The sequence below is a fragment of the Ambystoma mexicanum genome, chromosome 2p, assembly GCF_040938575.1.
Source record: "Ambystoma mexicanum isolate Mex_15411 chromosome 2p, UKY_AmexF1_1, whole genome shotgun sequence".
Classification (NCBI taxonomy): domain Eukaryota; kingdom Metazoa; phylum Chordata; class Amphibia; order Caudata; family Ambystomatidae; genus Ambystoma; species Ambystoma mexicanum.
In genome coordinates, this window is record NC_090923.1 from 1004137567 (window position 1) to 1004154308 (window position 16742).

Sequence of the window (16742 nt, forward strand, 5' to 3'; positions counted from 1 at the left end):
GACGGAAAACAGCTGGTTAGTGTTATCCTAGCAGAGCTTCAGGTTCTAGAAGCAGTTTCCCTGCACAGCAAGTCTTTTAAAGTCCTAAACGCATCCCTAGCTAAAAGGCAGTTCAGAGAGGCTTAAAGTCTTGAAAAGCAGCAGAAGTCAAAGGATCCTGTGGATACTTTATAGTCTCTAGGAAAGAAGATACAAGAAGACTTAACCAATGTGGGAGACCCTGTTAAAGGACTTGCTAAAAGGGACACAAGCAGCGGCTTGAGTCAGAGGTAAGAGGGTGTTGTCCTGGACACCTCTACGTGCACTCTTCTTTAAAAAAAAAAAAAAAAAAAAAAAAAACTCAAACGTTATTACATAATCGACATTGAAGCCAAGACATAAATAGCAAGCATAATAAATAACTAATCAACAACAGGAAAGGGAAAATAAAATGTGTGCCATGAGAAAAGCAACAAAGAGGAAAAAAGTAGAGCCAGTTCAAGTGCCTCAAAATGTAAATATACCCGTGATAGTCAAAAAGGCCTCAAGCAACAGGCTGATGTGTCCAAAGTACCCACTTTTGATGGTGCAGGAAAAGGTAAAAGACAGCACTGCAGGCAGACACTTAGGCACCCTTTCACAGCGTTCAAGACAAAACAAAAAGGCTTTAACTTATTGGGGTTAGAAGGTTACACTGAATGGTGCCAAGATTGATATTTATATTTTGTAAACCTTAAGGAGATCTCCAGCTGGAGACCCATTTTTATAAAGACGCTTCAGGATGTGTTACCAGTCTATGAGGTCTGAGGAAAACAGCTACTGTGTTTAAAAAGGTAACCAGTTTATAAGCATGCCTGTAAAGCACTGTGACAATCTGATGATAGGATGCATTGAATAGAGTTACAAGACTGTAGAAGTAGGTGACTTGAAGCAAGGAGTTACTGACTGGAGGATAAAGGGGCTATGTAGTGTGCAACCTGTCTGTAAAGTTTTGTGAGTTCCTAAAGAGCAGGCAATTGGCAGGTGTACCGACTAAGTTATCTAAAGATTGTAGGATAGAAAATACTGCATATGTATCTCGTTTATAAGGCAGTGGTTTCTGAGACTAGTGAGGTATGATTGTGTAGTCACCAGCAGTTGGATTTACATCAGAAATCTCTTTCCTACCACTATCTAGCCAGATCTATAACAGAACCATGAAGAAGCATTCAACTTACCTCATCTGGGCCCAAACAGTTGGCCTTTCTCTTCCTACCAGGTTGAACTGCAACTGCCAGTGGTCTTCTTGCAGCACCATTCTATGAAAACAAAAAGAAGATATACAGTGAAACCAAATGTTTACGTTCGCTTTACTCGCAGAGTTTTTAAAAATGTCTGCAGCCCATCTAATTTAGATCAACATTTGGACTTGATGAGAAGGGGGAGCATACTTAACTCAAACAATGTCCTTACAGTTTTGAAAGCCTGGATAGTCACTGGATATGAGAATGTACCAGACAACAGGGAATAGTCTTATATACTTGTTAAAGTTAGGTTTATTGGGCACCAAAAAGGACTCATCGCCCGAGCCTTTTCATGACGTCATGTATACACTAAAAGGAATAAGGCTAACAGACCACTAGTCAATGAACTTAAACACCTCTGGCTCAGCAACAGGATTGCAGCACTTAAAGGTGCCAAGGGCACTATTAACTACAGGGAGGAGGATTGGCTAAACTATTTGAGCTGGAGACACTGAATGTGGGCAATCAGTGGCAGATGCTGTGCAGTCTACATTTACATCTAGCAGAAACACTTCTTGATGAAGGAGACGGACAGGATACAGGTCACTTATGACTATTATCAAAACAAATTGAAGCACCAATGTCAGATGGAATTAACTTACTTTTCTAACATGCAAAACTGTAGATAATCCCATTTCAGTTGAAATGAAGGCCCAACCGGTAAGCAGTTATTACAAAAGGATTTTAGAGGAGTACTTAACTAGTTTATGATCACAGATTTGTGATGCATCCTTGGATGTCGTCCATTCTCATCTATGGGGAGCCCCTTCCCATGAGGCCAGGGAGGTGAGGCCGCTACCCGATAGTCCCCATGGGAGCGGTACTCAGCAGGTGGATCTCATGGGGAGGAACACCCCCCCCTATGGGGCTAGGGATGACTATACGGAAAGAGCACAGCATATCCAGAATATGACCCACCCTCCCTCATCCTCCTACCCTATACAGGGTAACATAGTTCCCCACACTTCCATGTACTTATGTAAGGTAGATAATCCAACCTCAAAGTACTGGGGCGAGGAAGAGTAGGGACTACCTATGTGAGTCATGTAGAAGGACTGGGACGAAGAAGAGTCCAAGTAACCCAGTTCAGAGTGATAACATCAGTACCAAGATGAGGAAGAGGCACAGAGTAATGAAGAACGCTCTGCAGAACCAACACCAGCAGTCTAGTGAATATGGACAATATGTGAGCGACTGGAACATAGAAAGGGAAGGAGGACTGGAAAGTCAGTCAGCCCTCCCTAGGGGAGCCGCAAGCAGGTGGGCGGTGCAGCAAAGGGAAACCCAGGGAACTGAGACACAAGGCGAGAAGGAGAAGCCTCTGAAAACGGTCAGAAGAAGAAGGACCCGTCTGCCGACTAGAAGCAGGCTGCTGAGACAGACGGAAGAGAAGGGACTAAGCGGTCCACGTCGGAAAACCAGGCCAGCGTGAAGCAGCAGCTAGAGATGTTGTAGCAGAACACGCAGAGAGCGTGGGACGGAAGAGATGGAGTCCTCGGACCAGCCGGAGCCCGAACAGAAAAGGAGATACAACAATTATATGGACAATAGCAGTACCTGGCAGGGTAGTGAACCAGGTCTGCTATCGATCAACAGAGAAGCTGGAGGACAGTCAGGGGAAAGGGAGCTATTCCCTCAAGCATTGTGGAAAGCCTGAGAAAGACCAGGGGATAGGAGTCATACCCCCAGTACTGAAAAGACATCACATCTGGTGTTGTGCAATAGACACCACAGAGAAGGAAGTCTGAATAAGATCCAGGAAAGAGAGTAATACCCCCTGGGATAGGAGCAGAACACCTGGAGAGGAGGGACACTCTCCAGGGATCCAACAGTAAAATCAGTAATCATAGTGAATAAGGAATAAAGAAGCTTTGGAACGTTGAACTTTTGAGTTGAACCAAGAATGTGTAGACTGCTGTGAAACTTTTTACTTGGAACTTTGTTTTCATCTTGGAAAGGATTGTGACCTGGGGAAGGGAGTCATTCCCTCATGGAGCAGTGCCTTGTTTTCACAGGAACCAGATGCTGCTGTACAGAAGAAGGGAGTCATTTTTCTGTTCCAAGAAGACTCACCAATCCTTTAGATTAGTTGAAAGTGAAAGGGAAGGAAATAGGGTTCTGACACAGGACTGTAGACGTTTATTTTCCTGGACACCCTGACAGTTTCCTTAGTGTTTTTGGTTGAGGCATGGAACCCCTCTTAGAAGTTAGGGGTTTCTCTTTATTTTCTCAAACTAATAAATGTGAATTGCCAAAAGAATACCACCTGTGTACCAATTTCCTCCTTCCACTCCCCTATAATTGGTATTCCTAGGCATAAGCTCTGGAATTTAAATATGCAAATTATTGGTTTATAGAATTATTTCAGAAAAGGGGATGCTATGCATGAGATGGCAACAGAGAAGTAATGCTCCCTTAAGGAAGCAATGATGCAAGTCTACAGGATGTAATTCACAAAATTGTACCACTCTTGAATTTCTCCCAATGTAGACATTCCACAGAAAAATGCTTGTAATTGTGCCAATGTTCCGAGGCGTGGCAAAGGGTTGACGCTATGACTTGCAGTTGCTCCAGGGATGATCGCACTGCCTGCTCCTATAAACACTATGTCTTGAAGCAGAGGGACTGTGTGGAACAGATTTTAGGGGTACTGTGATGCTGGAAATGCATTGGAGGGACAGGTCCTCCCTGTCCTTGCCCTGTAGTCCTTTTTCATTTGTGTTCTGTATTGTTTTCTGCCCACGAGTCCATGTGGGACACCTGGCAGTGCAGCTCTTCCTATTTTTGGTTTGGTGTACAGACCCATGGGATACCCTTATGGTACCCATGGGTGGGGGTACAACCCTGTGCCGCTAGTGTATGTTTTTGGGCACCTGTGTGTGGCCCACAGCGCAGGGTATGGGCTGGTGGCAGCTCCATGCTGAATTTGACAGGTGCTCTGAGTATCCTCCATTTTGGGATACCCAGGCCCTGCCTTGGAATCAGTTGATTCCATCTTGCTTTCTTTTGCCGGTTACCTTGTTTTCCCAAAGTCCTGGGAAGCCCTGACCCTATACCTTCCCCCTGACTGGCTGTTGGGTGGAATTTCCACATATGGTGTTGTTGTGAAGTCCAGGCCAGACTGGCTGGAGCCTTCCCATTGACTGTATGTTGTGGGTACACCCTGTGGGTGGGACCTGGATGAATGGAGTGTGTGACCAATGAAAAAGTTACTTCTTACCTTGTAACGTTCTTTCGACGGGATGTTCCTCCGACGTACTCCTCATCTTAGATATCTCCTTCCAGCTCTGCTGGCCTCGGAAAATTTTTTCTCTCTAGGAGGGCGCTGCGCGTCGACGACCTCCAAGTCGATGTCCCTCGACAGCCGCCGTATCGACGTCGACGTCATCCTGCCTATAAAGGCCGCGCGCAGCGTCCGTTGCTCAGTTCCGTTTTGTAGCCCACAATAATACTTTCTGGACTAACTAATCACCTTGAAGGAGCGTAAGCTGCAACAACAAGGGAAGTAGAACTGCGGGGATGGATGGGAGGGTCGATGAGGAATACGTCGGAGGAACATCCCGTTGAAAGAACGTTACAAGGTAAGAAGTAACTTGTTCTTCGAAGGGATTGTGTCCTCTGACGTATTCCTCATCTTAGATAGGCTCCCATAGCAGTATTCTATTATCGGAGGAGGGAGTACTGACTTCACACTGTCTTCTATTGATGAATAGAATGCAGTACAGCCCTTCCAAACCTAGTCTCTTGACTGGAGGAGGAATCCAAATTGTAAAAACGTGTAAAGGTATGGACAGACGACCATGTAGCGGCCGCACATATGTCTTTAACCGGCACGCCTCTTTTGAGGGCCGATGAAGCTGCAATACCTCTGGTCGAATGAGCCCTAAGGTTTTGAGGGGGCTCTTTCCCTGCCAGTTTATAACATTCCAGAATGGCTAGAATGATCCATCTGGAAATGGTCTGCTTAGTTATTGGTAACCCCAGCTTGTGACCTGCGTAACCTACAAACAGCTGGTCTGCCTGTCTTATCCTGGCTAGTCTACTGATGTAAAAACTTAAAGCCCTCCTAAGGTCTAGCCTGTGTAACCTCTCTTCCTCTTTCCCCGGGTGAGGAGGAGGATAGAAAGATGGTAGGGTAATCTTCTGAGTGATATGGAATTCAGAAACCACCTTTGGGAGGATATTAGGCTTCACTTGCAGGACAACTTTGTCTTTGTGAAATATTGTGTGAGGGGGTTTACAAGAAAGAGCTTGTAATTCGCTCACCCTTCTAGCAGATGTAAGTTCTATTAATAAAACAGTTTTAAGGGTAAGGAATCTTAACGAACAAGAATGGAGAGGTTCGAAAGGTGTACCCATCAGGAAAGTTAGTACTAAGTTTAAATCCCATAGGGGAACTTGGAATGGTCTTGGGGGATAAACATTGGTTAACCCCTTTAGAAACTGTATTACCAAGGGTAATTTGAAATAGGATGGTTCTTCCGCAGTACGCTTAAAGATGGATAGCGCTGCGAGATAGCCCTTAATGGTGCCAACTTGAAGGCCTGAATTTGCCAAATATAGTAGGAAGGACAAAACCATTGGTGTACCACATGAAAAAGGGTCGATATTCTGTTCTCTACACCAGCTGCAAAATCTGTTGCAACGGCAGCGGTATAAAGACTTTGTTGCTGGCCTCCTTGGCGAAAGCAACACCTCCATAACAGCATCAGGGAGGTCCCAATCCTTGTACCTAAGCCTTTCAGAAGCCAAGCGTGAAGGTTGAGGGTTTTGATGTCTGGATGGAGAACCTGACCTCCCTTCTGTGAGAGTAGGTTCTCTCTGAGTGGAAGTCGAATTGGAGGGCAGATGGACAAGTCTAGAAGGTCCGGGTACCACGTTCTCCTGGCCCAATCCGGGGCAATTAGGATCATGGTTCGCCGGAATCTTCTCAACCTCCTGATCATTTGAGGAATGACAGGGACCGGTGGGAACGCGTACAGAAGCGGAAACTCCCAGTCCACTATGAACGCGTCTCCCAGAGCTCCTCTCGGGGGAAATTCCCTTGAGCAGAACAGGTCGCATTTCCTGTTTAGGCTGGTGGCGAACAGATCTACCTGAGGGGTTCCCCAAAGGACGAAGATCTCTTGAAGGACTTCCTGAGCTAGCTCCCACTCATGGGAGACTGTTCTGCCTGCTCAGAGCGTCCGCTGTCAAGTTCTTCTCTCCGGCAAGGTGAACTGCCGATAGAGAGATTCCTTCTTGGATTGCCCAAAACCAGAGCTGCATCGCCTCTCTGCACAGGAGTAGTGATCCTACGCCTCCTCTTTTGTTGAGGTAATGCATGGCCACCGTGTTGTCCGTCATTATCAGGACGTTCTTCCCTTGTACAGCTGGCAGGAACGCCTTCAGCGCAAGTCTGATGGCTCTCAGCTCTAACAGGTTGATGTGTAGTCTGGACTCCGATGGAGACCAATGACCGCTGATGGTCAAGTCGTTGGCGTGGGCTCCCCACCCCGTGAGTGAGGCATCCGTGACTACTGTTATCTCTGGCCAGGGTTGCCAAAACTGTTCTCCTTTCAGAATGTTCTCGAGACAGGCCCACCACTGAAGGTCTCGACTGTCATTCTCCCTGAGAATTGTGACCACTGAGTCCTCAGTGCCCACTGGAGGGATCTCATTCTCAGGCGAGCCTCTGGCACTAGGAAAATGCAGGATGCCATGAGGCCTAGCAACCTCAAAAGGTCGAAGGCTGGGAGACGTTGGGCATGTTGGAACTTGGTAACCATCTGTAGAATATCTTGAGCCCTCACCTCTGGTGGCAAGGCTTTTCCCAGGGAAGTGTCCAGGATCGCTCCTATGAACTGGAGTCTCTGCGATGGTATCATTTGTGACTTCTTTAAATTGAGGGAGAAGCCCAGTCTGTGAAGGAAGTGGCACACGTGATTTAGCTGGAACTGAGCTTGTTCCGGAGAAACAGCCCTGATCAACCAATCGTCCAGGTAGGGGTAGACGTGAATCCCTTCCCTCCTTAGACTTGCAGCCACTACCGACATTAACTTGGTGAAGACCCTCGGGGCGGAGGTCAGCCCAAATGGCAGCACTCGAAATTGATAGTGAGAGTTGCCAATTGCGAACCTCAGGTATTTCCTGTGTTTGAGATGGATAGGTGTTAGGGAGAATTCTCTGGTTAGGCTGAATTTCCCTACCTAGTGAGTCCCCCAGCAGCTTTGCTGGATTTCTGGGGTTTAATTTTTTTCTCCTGCCAAGAGTGAGACTCTTTTACCCTCACTCTTGGACATGTTGAAGTGTGTTTTCTTGGTTAAACCTTGTGTTGAATGGGCTATGGGGTCTCTTACTCCATAGGGCCTCATGTATTTTTGTGATGTGGGTCACACAGCACCCTCTGTGCCGTGACCCAGGGGTGTCCTAGGGACTCCCCAACATAGACTCCATACCCTGGGACTGACTACTGTCTCCCAGGGCATGTAAAGTCACCAAAGACTTTGCTAGTCTTGAATCCTGAACAGAACCAGTACAAACCATCATATTGTGGACGTACTGGCTGGGGCAATTCGATTGCCCCAGGGTCTGTTAGTCGAGGGGGCACGTCTCCGTCCCCCCTGATCGAGTTTTGGCTGGTGGCAGTGGAAACTACTTTTTATATTCGACCGCGAATATTTCCCTATGGGATTTCCCATTGTTTTAGGCTAACACATTTAATTATTTATTTACGGTAGCCTTAAACATACCGCCGGTTTATATATTTATTTTTATAACTCCGGTTGGGACTTTTTGCCAAAACTTGATTCTAAAATGGCGTTGGTGTTCGCCTCTGTAACTCTGACCCAAAGTGGAGCCCTTTGTTCCACTTTTGGCGGGCTTCTCCACAGAAGCCCTCCAAAGTGGTGCCACTCTGTCTGGGGTACTTAGGAGGGGTGGAGGGGGATTTAGGCACCCTGGACTGAGTTACCTTGGTAACTCAAGTCGCACTCCGTCCTGATTGGCCCAAGTGGTGAGCCGCCCGGCTCACCACTTAGCATGTTTGAGTGACAGCTAGGCTGGGTGAATGGGGGTTTGCTGCATAAAAGCAGGGCTTTGGGGACTGGGACTTCAGAAGTCGCCACAGGACCAAGAATCCGACGAGGGAAGAGCTGAGCCGACCTGCTTCGACGACACCACCCGGTGGAGCCCTGCTGAACCGTCTCACCACTTTTTCCCGACGACCGAGGAGAACTCTTAACGGAGTGGCTCCTTCCCTTGACTGGTGGGGACAACCAGTTTTCGCCTTCTTTCCGTCCTTTTGAGGTATCTCGTGGCCGCCTTGCCTGTGCCAAGCACCCCGGCATCCGGAATACCACACTTTACCCCCATACCGCGAAAGTCGGTACCAACCCTTGAACCGGAGGACTCCGCGGCTGGTTTCTTCCCGGGCAGTGCTACGACCTTTCTCTTCTGCTCTTCAGCGAGATATTCTTCTCCCCTGACCGACGTCGAGCCTTGCTGTCGCTGCCTGGAACAACTGCCCCCGCTGGAGGATCCTTTCCGCTTAAGGTACTGTGTTCCGCCTGGCTTCCCTTGCTACCGACTGTACGGGGTAGATTTAGTCCCCGGCTTTCGAACCTGGGAGTGCCTGGGACACTTTGGCTAAACTTTCTGAGCCACTCTAAACTCTTTTTGACTCTTTGCAAGACTTTGAATCTCTAACTAACAGTGTGATCTTGGGCACATTTTCGCTCCGGCTACTCTAAGAGTGGGCCCTGCCTAGTGACTTTTGCTCACCTGTGACTTTATTCTTCTTTAAGCCTATTGCAAGTGTTCTGGACCTTAGAGTGGTGTGTCTAACCTATTTCTGCTTTTTCTCTCCCTTTCTTGGAAACTACTAGAGTGTCATCTAACGTTAAGCACTCACCTCTGTTTTAATTAAGTGGTGTTAACCTAGAGTTGTCTAGATAGGAGAAAGGATTGAATTTACTTTCAGTATAACTGTGTTGAAGTGCTTTTACTATATTTTTGCTAGAGTGTTTTTAACTTATGTGTATTTTAAATAAATAACTATATACTTTTGAAACCAAGCTCTGGTCAGTGTTTGCTTGTGCTATTGTGTTTTGGTACATATTGTGTATACTTTACATACTGCCTAACTCTTCTTGAGAGAAGTCTGACTGCTCAGCCACAGCTACCAGGTAAATCTGGGTGGTACGGACTGCTACCAAAGGGGTTTACTGCTCTACCTGTAGTCTTAAATCTTTTGCAGTGTTCCCCAAGGGAACTGCACAGGTTTCTGCCTAACACTGGTGTACAGCGGTGGGATTTGTATTGAGTATACATTTTATTGTGCTTTAGATACCTTAGTGCAACTAACCACAAAGCTTAGCACTGAAAAAGTAAAACCTCTAACATGTCAGTTATAGAAAGCTATAGTCAAGAGTCCCTTGCAGCCAAAACTGCTGATTGTTTAAGAGTGCTCTGTAAACATAAGGATCTCCTGACTAAGGGCAAGAAAATGGAGCTGATTGAAAGATTGTTAGCTAACCAAAGTCTGGGTGATGGTTCAGAGGAGCCTACCACTCCAGCAACTGTAGATGACAGTATTGAAGTTAACATGGAGCAAAATGTTGATGTTTCTGAGGAAGAGTCAGAAGAGGAGGGTGAGGCTGTTGTAACTGTCCCCCCTAGGCCTCTGCCTGCTCTACCTGCTGTGCCTACTGGACCTTTACCAGGTCCCACATTTAGTCCTCAGTACTTTGAACTGGAGAAAATGAAGCTAGAATTGGAGTATAAGAAACTTAATGCTCAAACTGACAAAGAACTAAGGCTAAGGGAAATGGAGCTCAAGTATGACTTAGAAATGAAGAAATTATCTGTTGAGAATGTTTCTCTCTCTGGCTCCTCTAGAAGTTCCAGTCCTAAAAGACCCCGGATGCCTAAAGAATTGGTTGGTATGTATGAGCCTAAGTTGGATGTGTTGGATTGGTTGTCTCTGTTTGAATATAATCATGGGCTCCAGAACATCACAGGAAATGACTTACTCACCTGGTTGTTCTCTAGGCTTCCCCCTGTTGCAACTGATGTGGTAATGGAGATGGGGGAGGAGGATAGGAAGGACTATGAATGTGTGAAACTAGCTTTGATAGCTAGGTTTGGGAAGACCCCTTCCCAGTATCTTAAGAGGTTTAGGAGCCTCAAAAAGCATGATGGTACCCCTTGGGCTACCTGGGTGAATGAATGTTTGAAAAACTTAGAGGGATGGATTAAGGGTTACAAGGTGAACACTTATGAAGGTATGAAGAATTTGTTTATGTTGGAGACTATTTATGATGCCTGCTCTCCTGAGCTCAGACAACACTTGGCTGATTCCAGGGAATTAGATTCCCGGAAGCTAGCTAAGGCTGCTGACTTGTGGGTTGCCAACAGGGCCACTCACAAGGATTCTGGGGTAACTCAGAAGAAGGATGGGGAAAAACAGTCTAAGAAGGACTCCAAAGAGAATTCTAATACTACAAATTCCAAAGAGGGCCCCAAACAAAACTATAAGGGTAAGCCACAAGGGAAACCAAATCAGGCTAGTGTACCTTCTGGTCCCAGACCAGAAGGAGGTCAGAACAAGCCTCCATTCCAGCGAGCCTTTGGCTCATGCTTTGTTTGTAAGGCTACTGACCATGTGAAAGGAGATCCCAGATGTAAGGGTAAACCTTCAGGGGTCCAGCTTGCCTCCTTAGCCTTCGCTCCAGAAGAGGAAGTACATATGGCAAGTGGAAACTTTCTATTACTAGCTGATGAACCCACTGGAGTCTCAGCTAGTGTTTCTTTAGTCTCTCTGGGGTTGTGGGAGCAACAGAATTTAGATGTCTATAACTCTATCCCAGATAATACTAAAGAGTATTATAAGGACAGTGTCCAGGTGAATGGTCAGGAGACTCCTGCCATTAGGGACACTGGAGCCAGCATAACTGTGGTGGATGAATCATTTTTCAAGGCAGAGGATGTTGCTAAGGCACCCAAATGCCTCACCAAGTTAGCTGGTGGACCTGTGCAGATGTGTCCCCAGTTACCAGTTCTCATCCAATGTAATGATATGGCTGTAAAAATACCTGTCAGTGTACAATGTGAAGTGCCAGGTAGGGTTCTGTTGGGTAATGACCTCAAAGCTCTTGGAGTTGTATCTCATACCCCCAGACCTCCTAGCAAAAGGTTTCAGGAACTCACAAAACCTGCAAGGGAGAAAACCCTGAGAGGGTTATCTCAGGAGATGATGACAGAAATCACTCCTCTACCACTGGAGCAACTTACTGCAGTAACTACCAGATCAGGAGCAAAGGGGCAACCCAAGACTCCTAGGAAAAAGCCAGCAGCAAGCACTCCAGTGCCTCCAACAAGGACTTCCCCTAGGTTGTCCAAAGTTACACCTGTAACTCCCCCTCCAGCTGAGGCTGAGAGAGAGGTACAACCCTGTGTGGTTGAGCTAGACTCTGAGGAAGAGCTAGAAGGAGGCCCCAACCTTATTGGAGATTTGGACCCTGAGGACCATCCTGAGCTGCAGTCTTTACTGGCAGAAGGTGGGCCTAGCAGGGCAGCTTTTCGTAAGGGGCAAAGAGAATGTCCAACTCTGGAGGGTCTCCGCCACCAGGCAGCTTCTCAAGCTGATGGGCAAGAGCCTGGGAAGTATAGGTTGCACTGGGAAGATGGCCTCTTCTACAGTGAACCCACTGAGTCTGAACCTGGAGACTACAAACGCCTTGTAGTCCCACAAGAAAACAGACAACAGTTCTTACAACTAGCCCATGAGATACCTTTGGCTGGCCACTTGAGTTTCAAGAAGACCAAGGAAAGGCTCTCACTCTACTTTTATTGGCCAAAGATGGGGGCTGAAGTAGATAGATATTGTAAGAGCTGCCATACCTGCCAGACTTCTGGTAAGGTTGGTTCCAAGAATGTGGCACCTTTAGTGCCTCTCCCAGTTGTGGGAGTCCCATTTGAGAGGGTAGGGATTGACATTGTTGGTCCCCTTGATCCTCCAACCTCCTCAGGCAACAGGTTTATCCTTGTTGTAGTAGACCATGCTACTAGATACCCTGAGGCCATTCCTATGAGGACTGTTACAGCTCCGGCTGTGGCTAAGGCCCTCCTTGGTATTTTTACCAGGGTTGGGTTTCCTAAGGAGGTAATCTCTGACAGGGGGTCAAACTTTATGTCCCACTACATGAAGGCCATGTGGAAAACCTGTGGAGTTACCTACAAGTTCTCAACCGCCTACCACCCTCAGACAAACGGGTTGGTTGAAAGGTTTAACAGAACCATGAAGAGCATGATAGGTGCTTTAGAAGAACCCCTTAAGAAAAAGTGGGACCTTCTACTGCCATGCCTTCTCTTTGCTTATAGAGAAGTCCCTCAGGAGGGAGTAGGTTATTCTCCCTTTGAGCTTCTCTATGGCCATCCAGTCAGAGGTCCATTGGCCCTGATTAAGGAGGGGTTGGAAGGTGCTCCTCCCCTCAAGCCAGTCAGAGTGACTGACTATGTGATAGGTCTCCGGAGGAGAATGTCACACATGATGGCAGAAGCAAGTGACAACTTGAAAGCTGGTCAAGCCCTGGTCAAACATTGGCACGACCAGAAGGCTAACATGGTTGAGTTTACTCAAGACCAGCTAGTTCTAGTTATGCTCCCAACAAGGCAGAGGGCCTTGCAAGACAAATGGATGGGACCCTTCAAGGTTGTGGGAAAACTTGGAGAGGTCAACTATCTGGTGGATCTGGGCAGACCCAGGGAAGCTCCTAGAGTCTTCCACACCAACCGACTAAAAGCCTACATCTCCAGACCTGATGTAGGAGCCTTGCTCCTAGCTTCAGCTGCAGAGGAGGAAGAGAGTGAATCTCTCCCTGATCTCCTCAGAGGTGTACCTTTAGATGAAAAAGTTGAAGGAGTCAATCTCTCTTCAGACCTGACACCTGAGCAACAAGAGGAGTGCAAATCTATGTTAAATCAGTTTGCCTCCCTGTTCTCACTGTCACCAGGCTTGACCCCTTGGGGCCAGCATGAGATACTCACTGGTGACTGTCTGCCAGTCAAAAGCAGAGGATACAGAATGTCGGAACATATCAGAGCCCACATCAAAGGAGAGGTCAAGAAGATGCTTGATCTCGGGGTAATAGAGCCCTCTACTAGTCCATGGTCTAGCCCAGTTGTGTTAGTACCAAAGGCAGGATCCAAAGACTTGAGATTCTGTGTGGACTATAGAGCTCTAAATGCAGTCACCAAGACTGATGCCCACCCTTTGCCCAGGACAGATGAGTTGGTGGATAAACTTGGTGCAGCCAAGTACCTCAGCACATTTGACCTGACGTCAGGCTATTGGCAAATAGCCCTGACAGACCATGCCAAGGAGAAAACTGCATTTTCGACCCCAGTTGGCTTGTACCAGTTTAAGGTCATGCCTTTTGGACTAAAAAATGCACCTGCCACATTCCAAAGGATGGTGAACCAGGTTCTGGCTGGGATGGAAGATTTCTGCATGGCATACTTGGATGACATTGCAGTCTTCAGCCACTCCTGGGAAGAACATGTGAACCACCTAGGACATGTGTTGCAGGCTCTGAAACAGGCCCATTTGACAATCAAAGCCAGTAAGTGCCAGATTGGTCAAAGTAAAGTGGTCTACCTTGGACATGAGGTAGGAGGTGGAGAAATAAGGCCTTTGCCCAGCAAGATTGAAGCTGTGCAAAATTGGACAACACCAACTACTCAAACCCAAGTGAGAGCTTTTCTAGGCCTCACTGGGTATTACAGGAATTTCATTGAGAACTATGGGACCATAGCTTCTCCACTGAATGTAATCTCCTCTCCCAAATTCCCTAAGAAGGTAAAATGGAATGAGGAGTGCAATCAGGCCTTTGAAAAACTGAAGAGAGCTCTTTGCCAGGCTCCAGTATTGAGAGCTCCTGACTACCACCAACCTTTCATTGTACAAACTGATGCTTCCAATGTAGGTATAGGTGCAGTTCTAAGCCAACTGGATGAGAAGGGTAGGGAGCACCCCATTTGCTTCATCAGTAGGAAACTGAAGGATCCTGAGACAAGGTGGGCAACTATCGAAAGAGAATGCTTTGCTATTGTGTGGGCACTGAAGAAGTTTAGGCCATACTTGTATGGTTCTACTTTTGTTATTCAGACTGACCACCAACCCTTGAGATGGTTAATGCAAATGAAAGGGGAAAATCCAAAACTATTGAGATGGTCAATCTGCCTGCAAGGGTTTGATTTCACCATTGAGCACAGGTCAGGGTGTCACCATCAAAATGCTGATGGACTCTCTAGGATGTATATCATCGACTAGAGGTATGAGGTTCATCCAGGAGTGGATTAAATCCTCCTGTCCCTTAGTCTGGGGGGGGCGAGTGTTAGGGAGAATTCTCTGGTTAGGCTGAATTTCCCTACCTAGTGAGTCCCCCAGCAGCTTTGCTGGATTTCTGGGGTTTAATTTTTTTCTCCTGCCAAGAGTGAGACTCTTTTACCCTCACTCTTGGACATGTTGAAGTGTGTTTTCTTGGTTAAACCTTGTGTTGAATGGGCTATGGGGTCTCTTACTCCATAGGGCCTCATGTATTTTTGTGATGTGGGTCACACAGCACCCTCTGTGCCGTGACCCAGGGGTGTCCTAGGGACTCCCCAACATAGACTCCATACCCTGGGACTGACTACTGTCTCCCAGGGCATGTAAAGTCACCAAAGACTTTGCTAGTCTTGAATCCTGAACAGAACCAGTACAAACCATCATATTGTGGACGTACTGGCTGGGGCAATTCGATTGCCCCAGGGTCTGTTAGTCGAGGGGGCACGTCTCCGTCCCCCCTGATCGAGTTTTGGCTGGTGGCAGTGGAAACTACTTTTTATATTCGACCGCGAATATTTCCCTATGGGATTTCCCATTGTTTTAGGCTAACACATTTAATTATTTATTTACGGTAGCCTTAAACATACCGCCGGTTTATATATTTATTTTTATAACTCCGGTTGGGACTTTTTGCCAAAACTTGATTCTAAAATGGCGTTGGTGTTCGCCTCTGTAACTCTGACCCAAAGTGGAGCCCTTTGTTCCACTTTTGGCGGGCTTCTCCACAGAAGCCCTCCAAAGTGGTGCCACTCTGTCTGGGGTACTTAGGAGGGGTGGAGGGGGATTTAGGCACCCTGGACTGAGTTACCTTGGTAACTCAAGTCGCACTCCGTCCTGATTGGCCCAAGTGGTGAGCCGCCCGGCTCACCACTTAGCATGTTTGAGTGACAGCTAGGCTGGGTGAATGGGGGTTTGCTGCATAAAAGCAGGGCTTTGGGGACTGGGACTTCAGAAGTCGCCACAGGACCAAGAATCCGACGAGGGAAGAGCTGAGCCGACCTGCTTCGACGACACCACCCGGTGGAGCCCTGCTGAACCGTCTCACCACTTTTTCCCGACGACCGAGGAGAACTCTTAACGGAGTGGCTCCTTCCCTTGACTGGTGGGGACAACCAGTTTTCGCCTTCTTTCCGTCCTTTTGAGGTATCTCGTGGCCGCCTTGCCTGTGCCAAGCACCCCGGCATCCGGAATACCACACTTTACCCCCATACCGCGAAAGTCGGTACCAACCCTTGAACCGGAGGACTCCGCGGCTGGTTTCTTCCCGGGCAGTGCTACGACCTTTCTCTTCTGCTCTTCAGCGAGATATTCTTCTCCCCTGACCGACGTCGAGCCTTGCTGTCGCTGCCTGGAACAACTGCCCCCGCTGGAGGATCCTTTCCGCTTAAGGTACTGTGTTCCGCCTGGCTTCCCTTGCTACCGACTGTACGGGGTAGATTTAGTCCCCGGCTTTCGAACCTGGGAGTGCCTGGGACACTTTGGCTAAACTTTCTGAGCCACTCTAAACTCTTTTTGACTCTTTGCAAGACTTTGAATCTCTAACTAACAGTGTGATCTTGGGCACATTTTCGCTCCGGCTACTCTAAGAGTGGGCCCTGCCTAGTGACTTTTGCTCACCTGTGACTTTATTCTTCTTTAAGCCTATTGCAAGTGTTCTGGACCTTAGAGTGGTGTGTCTAACCTATTTCTGCTTTTTCTCTCCCTTTCTTGGAAACTACTAGAGTGTCATCTAACGTTAAGCACTCACCTCTGTTTTAATTAAGTGGTGTTAACCTAGAGTTGTCTAGATAGGAGAAAGGATTGAATTTACTTTCAGTATAACTGTGTTGAAGTGCTTTTACTATATTTTTGCTAGAGTGTTTTTAACTTATGTGTATTTTAAATAAATAACTATATACTTTTGAAACCAAGCTCTGGTCAGTGTTTGCTTGTGCTATTGTGTTTTGGTACATATTGTGTATACTTTACATACTGCCTAACTCTTCTTGAGAGAAGTCTGACTGCTCAGCCACAGCTACCAGGTAAATCTGGGTGGTACGGACTGCTACCAAAGGGGTTTACTGCTCTACCTGTAGTCTTAAATCTTTTGCAGTGTTCCCCAAGGGAACTGC

The 16742-nt window shown here is 47.2% G+C and overlaps 1 protein-coding gene across 2 annotated transcripts in view; it reads right to left on the reverse strand.

The window, feature by feature from the left end:
- Positions 1-16742, reverse strand: part of KAT5 (lysine acetyltransferase 5) — an 804909-nt gene that overhangs the window by 440731 nt on the left and 347436 nt on the right. For both annotated transcript variants that reach the window (XM_069644821.1, XM_069644820.1), the window contains one exon: positions 1197-1277. In XM_069644821.1, the coding sequence (XP_069500922.1) occupies positions 1197-1277 (81 nt within the window). The remainder of the gene's footprint in view (positions 1-1196; positions 1278-16742) is intronic.